The 12950-nt window shown below is 42.8% G+C and overlaps 1 protein-coding gene across 2 annotated transcripts; it reads right to left on the reverse strand.

The window, feature by feature from the left end:
* Nucleotides 1-1318: 1318 nt before the first annotated feature.
* ncaph (non-SMC condensin I complex, subunit H) lies at nucleotides 1319-10275 on the reverse strand. 2 transcript variants are annotated; one of them, XM_024002530.2, is made up of 18 exons: nucleotides 10138-10275; nucleotides 9393-9612; nucleotides 9191-9281; nucleotides 8910-9002; nucleotides 8491-8608; nucleotides 8130-8281; nucleotides 7417-7606; nucleotides 7009-7091; nucleotides 6538-6734; nucleotides 4909-5054; nucleotides 4669-4775; nucleotides 4209-4328; nucleotides 3615-3722; nucleotides 3256-3402; nucleotides 2945-3055; nucleotides 2570-2646; nucleotides 2212-2287; nucleotides 1319-1736 (listed from the first exon to the last, which is right to left on the reverse strand). In XM_024002530.2, exons 2-18 carry the CDS (start codon nucleotides 9605-9607, stop codon nucleotides 1677-1679), a joined length of 2091 nt encoding a protein of 696 aa, XP_023858298.1. In that variant the 5' UTR covers nucleotides 9608-9612; nucleotides 10138-10275; the 3' UTR covers nucleotides 1319-1676. The 2 variants fall into 2 exon arrangements, with proteins under 2 accessions (XP_023858298.1, XP_023858297.1); XM_024002529.3 differs by having other exon boundaries at nucleotides 2570-2649.
* Nucleotides 10276-12950: the final 2675 nt, after the last annotated feature.

Below are 12950 nucleotides of genomic sequence, written 5' to 3' on the forward strand. Positions count from 1 at the left end.
TTCAGGCCATCAATCAAGTTAGAGTAGCTAGCTTGTCTAACTATATTAGCTGGCAAGGTTGGTATATTTCAGAAAAGTAAGCAATTACTAAATGTACTAAATAAGACTCACATTCCTTTCAATCTTTTACCAAGATTTTTAGCAGATGCAGAGAAGCATATTTAGTCAAAAATAAAACAAAAACACCAGTCAGGAGTATACAGACAGCTCAAGAGGTATGCTTAGATATGCAGGTACATTTACATAATATATACTGTATATATATATATATCTTTTTTTTTATACATACAATTGATTATGTATAATGATAATCTAAAGCCATAATGATTATGGCTTTAGATTGCAGTTAAACACTTTCAGGTGTTTGAAAAAAAGCTAAATTCTCCAATTTACAGACAGGGGGGGGGGGCGGGGGCTAGCCCTCTGGACCACCCCCCAGTTATACCCACATATGTGCCCCCTCTGATTTTCTGGGGTGCATGACTCCTCCTAACATCCCAGTGATAAGGATGGATCTCACATGCTGAGATAGGCTACTATATCTGATGGCGGTTCAGACAAGCTTTTAGGTCGACAGTCTTGTGCTGGTACTGGTAGGCTGTTTGCTGTAAGCTTTTGATGCTTACAGACAAGTGTCAAGCTAAATCTCCTCATACAGCACATTATGTGATACCCTGTTAATGCTGAGTGMGTCTATGGAAAGCAATTATTGCATTTACATTTGTCATTTAGCAGAGGCTCTTATCTAGAGTGATTTTATAGTAGTCAGTGCATACATTTTTGCAATGCACTTTGTCATGATCGGCTTTTAAATTCCAAATGTAGTGTGTCAGTCAAGGTAAGGAATGGGGTGTGCGATGCACTGCATTCATCATTCCATATAGAATCATGTTGAATAGTTTGAGGCAGTGTAACATGTATACAAAATATTCTCAGACTAGCCAGAATATAACCTTGCAAACCTCCCTCTACAGCCAGCCATGTGTGCGTGATTGGACCCAGCCCAGTCGCGCCTGCWGTACCAGTCATGCTGATGCAGTATCACCCAGCCCATCTGCACTGCTAACCCTGACCAACCGYTTTTAACCATGTGTCTGCGTACCAAATGGCACTCTATTGCCTTAAGGCTCTGGTAAAAGGTAGTGCACTATGTAGGGAAAAGGGTGCCATTTGGAACAACCTCTCTGTGACAAGGCTGCAGGGAGTTCGCTACGATCCAATGGCGTCTGTTTACTGTAGAATAAGGTACAGCATAAATAACCATTCACAAAAAAATTGCTACCCTGCAGTTTGCTTTTGTTTGTACACAGGAACCAGGTAATTTAGAAAACAAATGTTTTATTTGTTTTGGTATGTATGTACATTCCACCGTTGTGAGGAAGGCAGGAGTGAAGGATTTAAATTATCTACACACAATAGATGTAGAGGAGAAAAAAGGACAGATTAAACAAAGTACAGGTAAATGTTTAAAACACTTCAGGTAATAAAATAGATGAGTCATTTTAAAAAGGGCCACTTATTATACATTTGAGAAATAACATCTTTCACAGGCTCAAAATCTAAATGTGAGGGTGCCTTTGCTTGACATGAATGGCCCATAATTCATTGTATACATAGAAAAGGTGATATTAAACAGATTGAAAAGGAAATAACTCTGTCCCATTGTCTATCCCTTTTCATTGACCTTGCTTGATGATGATATCTGACATGTCGTCCACCTTGATGAGCTCCAAATTCTGTTGAATGAAACAATGACTGAGTGAGTGCTGTGATTAACTCTTCCGTCACACTCAACCACCAAGTGAAAACAGTTGATACCGAAGACTATCTGAAATTAAAGACTCATTTCAAGTTTATTTGGCTGTGTTTACACAGGCAGCCCAATAATGATATTTGTTTGACCAATCAGATACTCTGAAAAAGATCTGATATGACCAATCACATGAGATTTTCATAAGACCAATTTAGTGAATATCAGAATTGGGTTGCCTGTGTAAACGCAGCCTCTTTGGCACAGCCAAMATCAATTAAAGTACACCATGATTCCTTGCACAAACCCTCTCAACTAATAAAACCTCAAAATAATTGGTTTGTTTGTTAATAATGTAGCTTTGTACAACTACATGTTATATGTCAACATAATAACCATGTCTAGAACCAACTTATTTTAGGAATGCTATGATGCTGGCAGTCAGAGGAGTAGCTACTCACCTTCTCATTGGCCAAGTGCAGCAGGGCGACGAACGCCAGGGGCACGGACAGGTTCTGAGCCATGTTGGGGGGCAAGCTTAAGTGACAGGAGAGGAAGGAGAAGACATGGAGTTTATTACATTATTTATCAGCATGTATGTCCTAACTACATCAATTTGAGCAAATGAATGTTTGGACCATCCAAAGGCCCTCAGTTGGCAGCAGTGTAAATCAATTATTCATGTCTATCTAGCTACCAGTTTAAGAAAAAAAAAGAAGCAAATCCACCACAATTTCCAAATTGTTCTCCAATGGCAGCTGAGAAAGAACACTAGAGCCATTTGAGAATGGGCCCAGTGCTGATATTAAGGCTTGGTACCTTTGACGCAGGGTCTGTGTGGTCTGGCTGAAGACCTTCTCCCCAGACACTTCTGAAGTCTCCACATTTTCAACCTCCTGCTGAGAACACAACACTGTTAATCACAAGGAAGCAGTCCTGGGTTCAAATACTTTATCTGAGCTTGATTGCGCCTGCCCGTTACAATCGTACCAATAGTAAAATGCAAACACTGCCCACCTGGCARTCCAGGCAGACTTAAGCAAACGCTTYAAGTATTTGAACGATTTTAAATAGTATTTGAACCCAGGTCTGTAAGGAAGAGGCACGGAGAAAAAAAAAAACAACATTTGCAGACCACAGAATACAATCAATGAGACCTGGGGGGGAAGAAACCTGGAAAGACTTAAAATTGACCTTGGCTGMTTTTTCCAGACTGTCAGTCAGAAGATTCCACATGGTGTTCTTGAGTCTCTTCATGTCCATCTTCTTGGCTGTCTTGGCGTAGTTTATCTCAATCTTGTTCACCTGAAATGAAAAGTAAAGCTAGGCTTAACATTTAAAGGGATAATTCAGCCAAATTAGAAAACGAGATGTTGGTTTCCTTGCCATGTAAGCAGTCTATGGACAAGGTAAGACAGCAAMACATGCTTTGGTCTTGTTTATCTGGCCACGGTCTTCAAAAACACACTTGCTTAACATTGGCTTCCCCTTCCCTCCAGTCTTACCCTGTATGGCTCTGGCACCAGGTCATCCTCCCCATAGGTGGACACMTCATCATGGTCTTGTGAGGAGGCGGGGTTACCATCCACAGAAGGCTGGGTGTCACCTGTACCCCCACTGAACCCTTCACCATCATCATCACTTTCACCACCCTTATATATATATATAGATTGACAGAGATGTAGAGAGATTACCCCATTATTTGAAGCAGCTACTAAACAATTGAGGGTCCAAAATGTGGCATTGATGAGAAAAAAAATATGCTGTTATAATGGCTACTTATTACAAGGTGAAAAAAAGGTATCCGAGGGAAATGAAACGTTGAAAAAGACAGTGTGAGATTGACAGTAGGGTGGTTTCAGACCTGCAGTCCGGGGCAGAAGTTGGCTGTGTCATTGGCATTGTTGTAGTCGTAGTCTCCGATGCCTTCCCCCAGCTCTCCAGACAACCTCTTCTGGCCCTCTTTACATAACTGACGTAGAACACACAAGTTAACTGACATAGAGCACATCACGTGTGTGAGTGGCATCACAATTCCCACTTCTAATTAGTCAATGTTTACCATCAAGGTTCCACATTAAATGTGTCATTTTCCCCTCCATTTGTGTGTGTGTGTGTGTGTGTGTGTGTAAGAACAGTGAGAGAAAGAGAATAGGATTGAGGGGGATAGGTCAGAGGGGTAATAAATAGGGCAGAGAGAAAAAGTGAGAGACGGCGTGCAAATCAAAGATGTTAATAGTACAATGGACAACATTGTAGCAGCATATCAGTTCCAGTCAGCTACGGCGATGAAGGTCTGATTGTATCCGGTGGCGGCTGCACATTGTTTTAGCACACCACTGTCCCTCTGTATCGCCATAGACACGCAGGACAGGGTCAACTGGTGTGCAGTACGTTTATTTCTAGGCTGTTTATTCCACGCTGGGTGTTGGGATGAAGAGAGTAAGGGAGACCTTACTGTGCTGGCGGGCTTAAGACTGAGTTGGGACAGGGTCTCAGGGGGGAACTGGAAGTCTGCAGCCAGAGTGGTCTTCTTGTTTCTTGTGCTGAGGGCTGACTTGGTGTTAGTGGTAGCGGCCTGGGAGAACAGAAAGGAACATAATAGACAGAAGTGAGAGAACTGTTTGAGTTCATATATGAATGGTTGGAAAACTCCATCAGCAACTAAAAATCACACTTCCTCTGTTGCAGTGGCTAACATGAAACTGCCTCACACACAGCCTGGGATTGTTAAAACACTTGACCCACGTATTAGCATCAAAACAAATTTACACAAGTGAATAATACAGTAATTGTCACAATGGCAATGCTTCAGAAAACTGGCACTTAGTGAGTGATGCTCTTGGTTACGGATCAAACAATGAGGATGAATTGAGAGGGATTGCATCAGCGAACTAGAGGGGCAACCAAGGGCTTACTCTAGTGGTGCGGAAGTAGGTGTCAAAGTTGACATCGTCATTAAAGTCGATTTCAAAAGCCTTCTTTGGCTTTCTCTTGCGACCCTCCTTCTCAGGCACGTTGTCCTCTAAACACACAYAGCGAGACAGAGAGCAAGAAGGGAAGAATTAAGATATATTTGGAGGGCAATGCTGTTAAGGGAATATCCCAAACATAGGTAAACAACATATACAACAACTCTGTGTACAACCACCACTCACTTTTGTGCAGAGGCTTGAAGCGCCAGTAGCCAGGGCCTGCCCAGGTAGCCATGGTCCTGGGGCTGAAGTAGGAGTACTCTCTGGGCTGGTCGGACAGCTGCAGACACATGGTGGCTATGTCCCCCTCTCCGATGGGAATCACATCCCTGTGAACAGWCATAACATCACWGAACCATGTTCAAATTCKTTTGAGATMAATTATAAAAAGACAAAACATCAGTTCTTATTAAGTCTAGGCCGAAAAAAAATAATGACCCAATTTTTGTGTAAAATAACGAATTGACTTACTAACACGTCATCAGTTCTGTAAGACAAATTACTTCTGCTCTGATAAGTAACTCAATTCTAAAGCTTTATGTCTGGACTGAAGTTAAGTAGCTCATAGTCAGTCGTAGATCTGTTTCTATCCAGAGTCAAATGGTMTCTCTTCCTTCATCCTGACATCTAAACTGGATATTTAAAAGGGGCAACTGTTTTTTCTTCGTATAAATGAATGATATACACRGAGTGCACAAAACATTAGGAACACTTGCTCTTTTCATGACAGACYGACCAGGTGAAAGCTATGATCCATTATRGATGGATCTYTACAGCACTTTGAGATATCAGCTGATGTAAGAAGGGCTATATAAATAKATTTGATTTGATTGATGTCACTTGTTAAATCCACTTCAAATCAGTGTAGATGAAGGGGAGGAGACGGGTCAACAACAAAAAAGTTCAGCCTTGAGACATGGATTGTGTGTGTGCCATTCAGAGGGTGAATGGGCAAGACAAAATATTTAAGTGCCTTTGAACAGGGTCAGTAGTAGGTTCCAGGCGCACCGGTTTGTGTCAAGAACTGCAAAGTTGTTTTCAAAGCAGTTTTCATGCTCAACAGTTTTCAGTGTGTATCAAGAATGGTCCCACCACCCCAAGGACATCCAGACAACTTAACACAACTGTGGGAAGCATTGGAGTCAACATGGGCCAGCATCCCTGTGGAACGCTTTCGACACCTCGTAGAGTCCATGCCCCGACCAATTGAGGCTGTTCTGAGGGAAGGTGGGGGGCTGCAACTCAATATTAGGAAGGTGTTCCTAATGCTTTGTACACCCAGTGTATACCCATTGATTCTTGAAGAACGTAACTTAATAAATGCCTCATGAGCTAAGTTCAACTGTCATAGCCCATCAGAACATTAAATATACGCTTGTTTAACTCCAATGTCTGTAAACAAAATAGCCTCAAAACATGGTTAAAACAAATGTTTCTGGTCAGTCCCTGCATCCATAGCTCTCTCTATGAATTTCAGAGTGGTTCCATTTCTCCAGCCTCATCCCTCAGCTTTTTGTTATCGTTTCAACTGCTGATAGACGCTTTACTGGGTCTGAGTGTGTTACTGTCATAAAAAATGTTTTAACACTCAGGAGATCATGGTAAAAACTCAAGACAGATCAAAGTCACTTCAAGCTACCTGACCCATTTAGAAATGGAATACCCCTTGGTGCCTCATGAAACATCCCTGGGATCCTCTACAGGGATAGACACGCAGAGTACCAAAACAAATTCAAAAATACTCAGTACATTACCCCTAGGTTGTTAACACCCTGTAAAAAAAAAAAAAAAAAAAAAACTCAATATCCTCACCTTCCTCTCCCGGGCCCTCCAGCCTCACAGCGATCCTTGTGTTCCTTGGAGCCTTCGCCACCATGGTCCCCCTGACCCTCCTCATAGTCTCCATCAAAATCATCCCCAAAGTCCTGACACTCCTCCTCGTCTGCCTCCGCGTTCACGTCAAACACGTGATCCCCCTGCTTTATCTTCTCCAGCATCTGGTTCATGGTCTGTATAGGACAAGAGTTTATATAGAGACTGTGGTTAAGATACTCTGAAGCTGTATAGCTACCATTTCAAACTATACATCCAATCTGACCATCTGTATCATTTCCAAACAATAATAAAGACATGTGTGTCCCTATTCCCTATATAGTGCACCCTATATAGTGCACCCTATACAGTGCTCTATAGGCCTTGGTCAAAAGTGGTGCACCATATAGGGAAAAGGATGCCATTTGAGACACAGGCTSTGTATATTGCCAGTGTATATGTTGCTCTGACCTGGTCAGGGTTCCAGCTGGTGAAAGAGAAGTCTGCCAGGGAAGGGCAGATAGAGCTCTTCTCCTGGATCCGCTGGAGACCACCTGTCAATCACACAATCAACATCTTTACATGCTTGATACTATTATCGGAACATGTAGGCCAACTGCCAATACTCAATGATCAGTAGAACCAGARGTGTCTGCTAAAATCAAGAGATACTATGCTAGTCCATTAGGGGTTAGTACAGAACAAAAACAGCCCAGGGGCTGTATTTATCATGCATCTAAGATTAGAAGTGCTGATGATATCAGGCTCCCCTTATTCATATAATATTATTTAAAAGGAAAAACTGATCCTAAATCAGCACTTCTACCCTGAGYCGCTTGCTACATATGGCTCAAAGTGTGATGACACGGTCAGTGTTACCTGTGAAGGGCGTTGCAGGGACGTGCTGCGGTGGAGGCTGGGAGTAAGAGGAGCTGGAGTGCAGCAGGGTCATGTGGGAGGGAAAGAGGAGCTCACAGCGACTGTCCTCACTGAACAACACTGACAGGAAGACGCCTGCCGTGCTGCTCTCATCGAAGGACGACGCCATGCGCTGGAACATGGGGTCCACCTGGAGTTGGAGGGACAATAACAAGGAGGGGGATAATATGTGTGAGTTTACCATGAATGAGCTTTGTAGAAACTCACACAACCCAGGCTGGATCCATACTCTCAGGAAATATGATAATAAGTCCTCACATTAAATCAAGGCATTCCTAATCAATTCCATCTCTATTCAGTGTCTGGCTATCAGTCTCAAAGATTTCCAGGTGAATCCACAAGTGTAGCCTGGGGTGAATCCACAAGTGTAGCCTGGGTTGCATCCCAAAGAGCACCCTATTCCGTAAATAGTGCACTACTGTTGACCAGATCCTTCCCTATATTGCGGGTGTAGCATTTCGCTACACCAGCAATATATGTGTATGTGACCAATCAAATTTGATATAGGGAAGAGGGTGCCATTTGGGACCTCAAGCACTGTTTGGCTACCAGTCTCGAAGATTTCCAACTGAATACACAATGAACACAACAAACACAGGCATAGCCTGGTCCTTTAACTCAGGCCAGTCCTGGAGCAGGAAACCATCCCTTACCTCACACTTCATCTCAGACTCAGAGCTGTTGATGTTGCTCAGGTTCTGCTCCACAGTCTTCTTGGGAGGCCTCTTCTTCTTCACCACCTGCTTAGCAGCCAGCTCACCTTCAGCCCCCTCCTCCATCTCTCCTCCTACCCCTGCTCCATGCTCTATACACAGACAGGCACACAGACAGACAAGGTTCAAACAGAAGCTGTTGATCTTTTATTAAATTACAGAAAGTCAGTGTTGCACCCTATTCCCTATATAGTGCACTATCCTATGGACCCTGGTTAAATGTAGTGCACTATAGGMGGAATAGTTTGTCATTTGGGAAAAACGGGACAGTTTATAGATGTTATAGTTAAGAGGCGCTCACCTTCCCCAGGCTTGGTCTCAGCACCCAGTCCTCCCAGCACCTTGTAGGCATCAGCATGGACAGCATCCACTCTGACCGCGTAAATCTTGGTGCTGGCGTCCAAGGTACCRGCTGCCACCTTGGCAGGGACAGAGAGAAACAGTATMAGATGGTTGCRCTCTCATACAYCCAACAGACGCTAGGCCAGTAAAGTGAAATMAATAGTCTATCATAAGCTTCATTATTTTGGAGTAGGCTTATAAAAACAATGAATAAGTGGTTGGGCTATAAGTGCATTTCTTCTCCCTCCATTACCAGATTATACTTTCATCTCCTCAACAGTAGCACAAATCTGAAGAAAGTCTTGTGTAAAGAGGAAATTCAAAGAGACAAACAAACAGAAACTACAACAATGGAATAATTTGTGTCTAAAGCCATACCTTGAAATTTGTGAGCTCAGAATCCTTCTGTTTGAGGATGTCAGCCATGTAGTCAATCAGGTGGAGACCAAAGGCATTCTTGGTGGTAATTTTCTACAAAAATAGAACAACAACAAGGCTTTGTACATCTGAGATGCCAGTTTCTAATAACTTGCATGGTTGGAGATATGATGCAATAAGAAATTAGGAGGGAGAGCAACAACATTTCCTTGGGATGGATTCTACCCCTCTTAGAAGTGGCTGTTAAAGATAGTAAATATGTGAATGGACATTCTGCTTACATTTTCAGTGGAGAGTTTGATGCAGGTGGAGTAATGCTCTGAGATCTGTGCATTTGACAGTTTAGGCACAGCGGCAGGGGTCCCGGTGGTGCTGAATACAAACACAGATTGTATCTTATACAAAGGTCTAAAAATCAATATGATACCTGTCAAGATTTCGTTAACTTGATTACTAGCAAAAATAGGGTTTGGGGTGCCCTACCTATGAGAGGTAGATTCATTAAATGAAGAGTCAGCGGCGGCTTGCAGATCAATGACCCGGGATCTGCGCCTCTGACGCCGCTCCAGCTCATCATCGTTGCCGGGGAAAGATGCGAGGAGCGGTGTGCTGATGGCGGCAGGAGAGGCGCCCTTGTGCTTCAGGGACGGTGAGGCCCACTGACGCACCCGGGAGATAGGTGTGGAGGATGCGCTCATCGTGACTGACCGGGGGAGAAACAGACACAGTGATGCACAGTTCTCTATTCCTCTCTGCTTCCAAAAGTTGCATTTAGACAAGTTATACTGTAACTAGCTACCGTTGCCATTATCTGTTAAATCCAACAGTTGGATATAGGAACCTAYCTAACACTACACAGGCAAAGAAGGCTTGATTTGACAATCAGATCAGTAATAACATTTTGTTMTTGGCAAGTAACCGTAGCTAGTTAGCAGGGCTGCACAAGCTAAATCCAGCCTAGCTAGCTAATGTTAGCTTGATAGAGCAAGGTATCGTTTGTTATTGTTGTTACGGTTAGCAGTGATACCATCGTTAACTAACCAACGATGTAGCTTAAAGACATGACACGCTGGATTAGTTTGCTAAATTGCTATAGGTATCTGACATCAGTGAGTGAACTAGCTAACGTTAGCTAACTTGCTATCCTACAGAACATGTTTAGCTTACGCTAGCTAGCTACGAATGRTGGATGAAAACAAAAAAGCTGTAGATCGATTTCATACATTACCTCGATTATATCCAACAGTGAACGTATCTTTCTTTATATAAAGATGAAACTGCCTAAATTAACATGAAGCGTGTTTTACTTTGTACTGATGCACTTTTCTTCCTGATAACATTTGAATTTTTGCGCCGAACGGTTTACGTAACGAGAGTATGCGTCACCACGTGGAATCAAAAAACGTAAACACTCAACTCCGCCCATACCCACAACCCCAACCCCTCATTCTCCCATCCATCCATCCCCTCCCTCCCACCAAGGCATCTATAAAAGTAAGTTAAATAGGAATGAAAAACAGAAACAAACAGTAATAGAAACAAAAACAATGGGGGAAAAAGTTAAATAAAYATGCTTATCTGCACAAATGGCCACTAGAACAGACATTACTGCTTACCAAACTATGCAAGTTACACTAAGTAAAAGACAGGCACTCCATGTATTGTATTAATGGTGACCAGGTTAAGCCAACTCTACGGCATGAGAGGACCTTAGTGAGAAAGTTCTAATCGCAGCACAAAAGGCTTATAGGGCGYTATGAGCCACAGTCTAGGGGATTCCTGTCTTTTTTAAGCAAAACCGAAATAGTTGCCTGGGTAAGTGTCTGTGACAGTTTCTGACTAGAAAGGATTTCATTGTACATTGAGCTGAGGATAGGGGATAATTTAGAGGAGAATGCTATATAAAATGTAATAGGGAAGCCATCAGACCCAGGGGCTTTACCGCTCTGCATGGACTGAATTGCCAGAGTAGCTTAATCATCACTTATTGAGGCATCCATGTTGGTTTGTTCATCTGTGCGACGCAGTGCGACACAAACAACAACACAGAGTTACACATGGAACAGTCAATAACACAATATGGTTCTGCTATCGTCCGAGATCCCTAAAAATTGGAAAGCTGCCGCGGTCATCCRCCTCTTCAAAGGGGGTGACACTCGAGACCCAAACTGTTACTGACCTACAGTTGAAGTCGGAAGTTTACATACACCTTAGTCAAATACATTTCAACTCCGTTTTTCACAATTCCTAACGTTTAATCCGAGTAAAAATTCCCTGTCTTAGGTCAGTTAGGAWCACCAGTTTATTTTAAGAATTTGAAATGTCAGAATAATAGTAGAGAGAATMATTTATTTCAGCTTTCATTTCTTTCATCACATTCCCAGTGGGTCAGAYGTTTACATACGCTCAATTAGTATTTGGTAGCATTGCCTTTAAATTGTTTCACTTGGGTCAAACGTTTTGGGTAGCCTTCCACAAGCTTCCCACAATAAGTTGGGTGAATTTTGGCCCATTCCTCCTGACAGAGCTGGTGTAACTGAGTCAGGTTTGTAGGCCTCCTTGCTCGCACACACTTTTTCAGTACTGCCCTCAAATCTTCTATAGGATTGAGGTCAGGGCTTTGTGATGGCCACTCCAATACCTTGACTTTGTTGTCCTGAAGCCATTTTGCCACAACTTTGGAAGTATGCTTGAGGTCACTGTCCATTTGGAAGACCCATGTGACCAAGCTTAACTTCTTGACTGATGTCTTGAGATGTTGCTTCAATATATCAACATAATTTCCTCCTCATGTTGCATCTATTTTGTGAAGTGCACCAGTCCCTCCTGCAGCAAAGCACCCCCAACAACATGATGCTGCCACCCCCGTGCTTCATGGTTGGGATGTGTTCTTCGGCTTGCAAGCATCCCCCTTTTTCCTCCAAACATACGATGTCATTATGCCAAACAGTTCTATTTTTTCATCAGACCAGAAGACATTTCTCCAAACAGTACGATCTTTGTCCCCATGTGCAGTTGCAAACTGTAGTCTGGATTTTTATGGAGGTTTGGAGCAGTGGCTTCTTCCTTGTTGAGCGGCCTTCAGGTTATGTTGATATAGGACTCGTTTACTGTGGATATAGATACTTTTGTACCCGTTTCCTCCAGAATCTTCACAAGGCCTTTGCTGTGTCTTCGGATTGATTTGCACTTTTCGCACCAAGTACTTCATCTCTAGGAGACAGAACGCGTCTCCTTCCTGGGCGTATAACGGCTGCGTGGTCCATGCGTGGTCCCAGCCCATGAGAAGCTTCTAAAGCCATGACATCATTTTCTGGAATTTTCCAAGCTGTTTAAGGCACAGTCAACTTAGTGTATGTACACTTCTGACCCACTGGAATTGTGAATCAGTGAATTAAAGTGAAAAATGTCCTAATCGACTTACCAAACTATAGTTTGTAACAAGAAATTGGTGGAGTGGTTGAAAAACAAGTTTTAATGACTCCAACCTATGTGTATAAAACTTCCGACTTCAACTGTAGGTCAGTGGATAATGACTCACTTAGCCAGCACAGTCTGTTCAGATTTAATGATAGCCGCCATTACTGTGGCTAGTTCGGAGGATCAGAGTCCGTGTCAGGTGAGCCCGAAGCTTCAGCAGAGACTGCTCCTTTGTGGCCCCGTCTCATTGTTGTCTCGACATTTTCGATTAAAAGGCCAAAAATTTCAGATTAGTAAATTGGGTTTATTCCAATTGAAATGTTACAAAATTAACACGTGGGGAGGTGTTGGTCAAGTATTAATATTAAATTGTTTGCCCTGGATCAGAGCACCGAGAAAACGCGGCTTCACATGTTGATGCTCACCAGCGTCCCCGTCAACAACCATTTCTACAGTAACATCTGTTATTCCCAATATCTATTTTGCCYTCTCCACAATAACCTTCAACCTGGCATTTCTGCTTTCCACAACCRGAGTCMTATTGATAACCTTACCAATAAAAGTTATGAAGTCAACTTTATGCATTATCAAAGTGTCCTTTGAAACCGCACCTTCATGAGC

This window comes from Salvelinus sp. IW2-2015, linkage group LG15, assembly GCF_002910315.2.
Source record: "Salvelinus sp. IW2-2015 linkage group LG15, ASM291031v2, whole genome shotgun sequence".
NCBI classification, from domain to species: domain Eukaryota; kingdom Metazoa; phylum Chordata; class Actinopteri; order Salmoniformes; family Salmonidae; genus Salvelinus; species Salvelinus sp. IW2-2015.